General features: G+C 44.0%; 1 protein-coding gene across 1 annotated transcript in view; it reads left to right on the top strand.

Annotated features, from left to right (window-relative positions):
• Nucleotides 1-13: 13 nt before the first annotated feature.
• The window catches only part of PSMD1 (proteasome 26S subunit, non-ATPase 1), a 71,954-nt gene continuing 65,601 nt past the window's right edge, over nt 14-6,366 (top strand). Inside the window, exons 1-6 of the mRNA XM_062006100.1 lie at nt 14-173; nt 2,136-2,179; nt 3,231-3,304; nt 3,552-3,721; nt 4,567-4,772; nt 6,042-6,185. Coding sequence (XP_061862084.1) covers nt 158-173; nt 2,136-2,179; nt 3,231-3,304; nt 3,552-3,721; nt 4,567-4,772; nt 6,042-6,185 — 654 coding nt within the window. The 5' untranslated portion in view covers nt 14-157. The remainder of the gene's footprint in view (nt 174-2,135; nt 2,180-3,230; nt 3,305-3,551; nt 3,722-4,566; nt 4,773-6,041; nt 6,186-6,366) is intronic.

The following is a 6,366-nucleotide window of genomic DNA, read 5'->3' as shown; positions in this document are numbered from 1 at the left end:
AGAGGCCCTTCACGGCACTTCCGGGCCGGGCAGGCGGCGGAGCGGCGGCGGCGCGGTGCGGTGCGGACCACGAGCGGCGGCTCCGGCACAGCGGCAGCAGCACCGCTCCTGGGCCGGAGCGCACCCCAGCTCCCCCCGCGGGCTGCCGGCCGGCACCATGATCACCTCGGCCGGTGAGGGGAGCGGCGCGGGGCGGCGTTGCCCGCCGGGGTTTCGCTGAGTCAGGGCCGTGACTGGGCACCGCTGCAGGCCGCGGGGCCGCCAGCCGTAGCGCTCCGCGGGGCCGCCTGCCACAGGGGCCTCTCCCCTTCCCGCTCGACCCTGGCCGGGAGCCGCCGCGTGCCCCGGCGGGAGCTGGAGGCTGCCCCAGTGCCCGGCGGCTCGTCGCAACCGGCACCTTAAGACTGAGTGGGGGGAGGGGGGGTGGTCGGTTCCCGGGGCCAGTTCTCCGTCGGGCTCGAGGGGGACGGGCGGGTGGCGCAGGTGGCTGCCGGTGCTTCGCCACAATTGTGCACCGAAGGTCTTCACCTGCTAAAATCCAATAAGGCGTGGGAGGGATGGAACCGGCGGCGGTGGGGTGTGCAGGAGGTACAGCGGGGAGTGGTAGCGGGGGAAGAAGCAGAGTCGGACTTCAGAGGGGGTGGAAAATGCAGGTGCCTTGTAGAGGAAAAGCTGAGTCCAGGTAACGAAGCGTGGGGGGAATGAGATGCTAATCACTGTTGTTGGATCTGCTGAAAACTTATTGATGTAAGAAAAGGTAAGATGGATTTCCGAAAGCTCTCAGGCCAGAAATTAACGTGACTGAGTGTAGCATTGTGAGAGAAGCAGTGCAGAGGTTTACAACCTGCAAGTAGCTTTCTCCTTCTAAAACCTTTGCTTTACATTTAAGTCCTGTATTTTTAGTTGAGGAGTGGGGATTCATTTAAAGGGAGTTTTAAAAAGATAGGAATGATATGTTGAATAGGAGTGAGATCACTTCCTCCTGCTAGACTGGGTACTCATGGGAGCTTTTGGCTTGGGGTTTTTTAGGTCATATATTTGGAGAAGAGTGGCAGAAGGCAGCTGGAAGGAACGATGTGGGTGGGCTCCTTACTGAACCTGCTGTCCTTGCATAAGGGCCACATCAGTGCTTCTTCAGGTGTTACTGATAGGAAGGTGTCTTGTCTGGGTTTGAAAGAATCTGTGATAGCAGAGGTTCCACAACCTTGTTAAGCAAAGTGAATAACTATCTTGCTGTCAGAAAGCACCAAATGAAGCTTGGTCTTACTATTCCTGTTCAGATGAAACACAAAGCTCAGATTGTTGTACTGACAGCTGCCCTGTGCATGTATAAGCTCTGTACTCTTGCAACTGGCTGTAGACCAACCAGTTACAGACATCCAGTCAGCCTTTGTTAGGCCTGATTGTTAGACCTCTATGATCTCAATGCTCAGTCCTCCACACCCTGGTTTGCCCCTAACCCTTCAAACACAGTACCCAGCCCTGGGCACAGCAGCCTGGCTCAGGGGTTGATGCCAAGCAGAGGGAAGGATTGCCTCATGTCTGCCAGGACACACTCTCACTTACATGTGTGACATTTGGGTTCTGTCCCATTGCAGCCATGTGATATTATTGGTCATGTTTAATTTCCAGTGTACTTACTATTCAGATTCCTTTCTGTATTTATACATCTTAGTTTTGACCTGCACATTCTCCTTTTAGATTTGTCAAGATCTTCCAAAAGACTTGCTGGCCTTCCCAATTTGATGTCTTTTAAAAGATTGTCAGTCTATACAACAGATGTAAGATGAAAAGCAGTGAATTGTGTTGGACTTCAATCACATCCTATTCCAGCCCTTTCAGTAGTGTTCTTTTAGTTTGACAGTGAAACCCATCTGATGGATCTGGAAGTAAATCTCAGATGCTCTGAGTTCCTGTGTAATGTTTTTTTGTCAGAGGTTTTATGAACAGTGTACCTTTTCAGTTATAATTTTGGGACTATTTTATATCCTGTTTAATACACACCTGGATCTGATCTTAGAGTTTTAATACTGCAGATTGAAAACAGCATTCTCTCCTTTTCTGTTAGTTTTGAACTAAATAATGTGTTTGCTTTTGAAACAGAGTCTGAAATTGACTATGATCTTATTTTGCAGCTGGAATTATCTCTCTTCTGGATGAAGAGGAGCCACAGCTCAAGGTAAGCTCCTACATCTGGGAGCAGATAACATGTTTGCTGTTATGTTGAAAGCCTCAAATCAGAAATGAGGGGATCTCAGTAATTATTGTTTAGACAGCAACAGGTGGGTCCCAAATCATATCTATCCTGAAAGCTGAAAGGAGGGGGTTAAATAACATGATAACAGATGGCAAACTTCCTTGTTTTAAACATGGATCCAACTGGAGCTTAATGTGCAAAGATCTATATTCACCAAAGCTCCCAGCTCTCTGTAGTAATGGGGCCTTGTTACTTCAAAGTATTCCAGAGACTGTAGTTTGACATGTAACATTCCAAGCTGAAGATCATCTCAAGTTTTTGGGATAATTTAAGCCATGTAAAACAAAATCACAGTTACAGTTTTCACTTGGAAAAGAAAGAACAAATCACAATGGCAGTAGGAGAAGAAAAGAGCAACAGAAACTTTACAGCCCCAGAGCAGAGGGATCCATGGGACACCACCAAACACTCCGAGCGGTGCGGTATTGATGCTTGCTGGTTGTTTAAACAGTTAACGTGGTCCCTTTGAGGGGAATGCATCTTGTAATATTGGTAATTCCCAAAATGTTTTACTTGGAAACACACATAGGTGGGGATAGATGCCAAGGAGCTCTCCTTTGGCTCTGAACTAATTACAGGTGGGCTGATTTGAGTCTGGATTTGCTTTATCTGCTAAAGTACTGTGTCCATATAAATGGAATTGACTGGAAATCACAGGCCAGTTCTGCTTGCTACACAAAGACTTTGAAAACTTTGTATTTTAAGGAATTTCAGGCATTTTAGCCAGTCATATTCATTGCAGAGGAGCCATGGGAAGAAACATGGGGGTTGTCTTACCTGTTAAATGAAGAGCCCTTTATTTGCAAAGGACTTGGCGAAAATGAATCAATTCTTGCAAAGATCTCTTAAAGTAAAATTTGCTGCTGAAACGGGTCAGTGTTTGTGTTATCAGTCTGAGGTGGTACTTTACTGGGGAAAGGGAATATATTACATTAAAAATTCTTTGGCTTTTTATTGTTTTTTTTTTTTGTAGGAGTTTGCTCTTCACAAGTTGAATGCTGTTGTCAATGACTTCTGGGCAGAAATCTCTGAGTCAGTGGACAAAATGTAAGAGAAGACTCTGATTATGTCATATAGTGCTGCTTAAAAGGAACGTGGGATGTGAAGTGGGTGTAATTCTGAGTGGGTGATACTGTCCAGTACAGTATCTAGCTCCATATTTTCCAGCAAGCACTAATGTAATGAGATGTGGGGTTGGAGCTGTAGTCCTAAAAATGAAAGTTCAATCAAGCTGTCATGGGACCTTAGAGACCCGAGCACACAGAGCTGATGCTCTTCTCTTTCTCCTTTGCAGTGAAGTTCTATATGAAGATGAGGGATTTCGGAGTCGGCAGTTTGCTGCTCTAGTTGCTTCTAAAGTTTTTTACCACCTGGGAGCTTTTGAGGAGTCTCTGAACTATGCCCTGGGAGCAGGTGACCTCTTCAATGTCAACGACAACTCGGAATATGTGGAGACGATCATTGGTAAACAACTGCTGCTGCAAATAAAGTTTTGTCTTGTTAAAACTACTGTAACCTGGAGATTTTACTCACTTTAGCTGCTTTTCTATGTATTCATTTAAACTAATGTCTGCAGCTAATCTTACCCCATTTATTTGTGCTTTTATTCTCCTACTTTGATTCTGTAATGAGACTGAGTTCTGGCACTTTTTTTTCCCCCTATCCTTAACCCTAATTCTATTGTGAGTTCCCAATAAGAAAGTTACTTTGGTCGTTTATTGTCCTCTCTCTCATTTTTGTGATAATGTTGTTGTCTGTTTCAGCATAACTTTGGAAATAATTGGCTAAGAAGTGTAGCTGCACACCTCTCTGAGGAGTATAATTTCTTCTTATCCAGCCTTAACAAGATAGCAAGCCAGATGTTGAATGCATGTGTAATTTGAAAATCTTTCAGGTGCCATCTGCTGGTATCACCTACCTTCTATGTAGATGATGTGCTAGACCAGGGCTGGCTTTTGGTCTCCTTGGCTAGTGCTTGCCATGGAACTAGAAGGTCTTGTACTGCTATTTCCTCATTTATTTACAATATCATGCCACTTGAATGAAGACTGTGTCCGTGGTTCCACGTAATGATACCTACTTGGTTTCAGCACCAAAATCAGAGTTTGTAAGGAGAGAATATAAGCACCTTCCACTCCTATCTGTATATAACTACACAAGTAGTTCTTGTGTCTCCTTTGTGTAGTTTCCCATGTGCTGTATTTTCTGGTAGAATATGTGTGCACATACTGGACTCTTTATCTGTACAACTCTGCAAGCTTTTAGGAAGTTGACTTTCTTCCCCCTATGTTTGTTTGATATCTTTTCAGCAAAATGTATCGACCACTATACCAAGCAGTGTGTGGAGAATGCAGAGCTTCCAGAAGGGGAGAAGAAACCCGTTGATGAAAGGCTAGAAGGGATAGTGAATAAAATGTTCCAGCGGTGCTTGGATGACCACAAGTACAAGCAGGCCATTGGCATTGCTCTAGAGACACGTAGGCTGGACATCTTTGAGAAGACCATCCTTGAATCGGTACGTGCAGGAGATTGGAGGTGCATGTAGGTAGTCTCTTCCAAGTATGGATGCAGAAGTGAAGTGCAAGATCCATGTTGCTGTGGAACTTGCTTTGTTTTATATGAACAGAATAAAAGATGAAACTCAGGGGTACTGGATTCAGAACCACTCAGGGATATCAAGTACGGACAGACTCCTACCTTAACGAAAACCCTGAGCTGCAGATTGCTGGGAGGATATTCCCAGGAAGCTTGACTGTGTGCCCTCTTCTTAAGGTATTCCCAGTCAGCTATTGGCAGAGATACAATACTGGACTAGGCAGACCTTCGGTGTGGCCTAACGTAAGAACAGCTCTTTTATTTTGTTACGCCTCTCATTTGTTTAATTCACTGTGGGAAGGGATCCTTAGGGCTAGGTAAGTGATTTATTCATGGCAAGCAAAATAAAAACGTTCAGTAGTTGGGGAGCTGTTCTGATTTTCAATAAGTGACTTTGTGCAGTTTTAACTTGCCCTGACTGCAAGACAGTGCAGTTTGTCTTTAACATCCTTCACTGAGGGATGAAGGTAAGTCGTGTTACCCAATGATGGCAGCAAGAGAAACATGCCTGGAGTCATTTGCAGCAGCCCAGCAGTTGGATGTAATCTTCTTGTGCTGCAGTATCTCAGTCATGCTAGACACATAGTTTTAATCCCTTAAATTTTACCAGTTTACAGCTTTTCTGTAGTTTTGGATGTTCCCCATTCTGTATAAGGGAATGACAACCATAAGGCACCCTTCTTGCTTTCGCTGTTCTGTTTGCTGTCCCATGCATTTGTTACCTTAATTGCCCATTATAAATCCCTCATTTCAAACTACTTTTCTAAAGTCTAGTAACTTAATCCATTTCTTATTCTCTAGTAAGAAACAGGTGTGTTGGGGCTCCTTCCTTGGTGTATGGTTTGTTTTGCTGGCATTTTATAATAGTGCAGTGAACTTCTCTGCATTCAAGAATTGTTATTTAAACAAAAAGGATGAAGAAGGGGAAGTTTCAAATTAATCTTGTGTATGTTCTTACTACTGAATTAAATAATTGCTCCTGTGCATTTTTGGTAGTATTTTTTTCTTTAAACTGCATTACAGCTGCATATAAGCTTTTCTGAAAATGGGAAAGGAAGCTGCCAAGAGTTACATGTGCACATGGTTTTTTCTCTGCTTTTTAAAGTAGAAAGGAGGTAACTTTATTTTCATTTCTAAATCCTGCTTGTCAGTCCAAACCCAGACCTGGTATCCCTGACTTTTATTTCAGAACGATGTTCCTGGGATGTTGGCCTACAGCTTGAAGCTCTGTATGTCTCTAATGCAGAATAAACAGTTCCGAAATAAAGTCTTGAGAGTTCTAGTTAAAATCTACATGAATCTGGAGAAACCAGACTTCATCAATGTGTGCCAGGTAAACTTGTCAAAGTGGTGTCAAAAGTTCCTCTTTAGATGTATATGACTCAACATCTACCTGATCTCTGCTTTTTTTTTAATTCAGTTAAGGTAAATATCTTGTCCTGGTTGCTTGCTTTGAGTACGTATCAAAGTGAGAGCAACTTGAGAGATGCAAACATTTGGTCATTTTATAGAGA

This window comes from Colius striatus, chromosome 12 (genome assembly GCF_028858725.1).
Source record: "Colius striatus isolate bColStr4 chromosome 12, bColStr4.1.hap1, whole genome shotgun sequence".
Classification (NCBI taxonomy): domain Eukaryota; kingdom Metazoa; phylum Chordata; class Aves; order Coliiformes; family Coliidae; genus Colius; species Colius striatus.
This window is presented reverse-complemented; position numbering and strand designations above follow the sequence as displayed.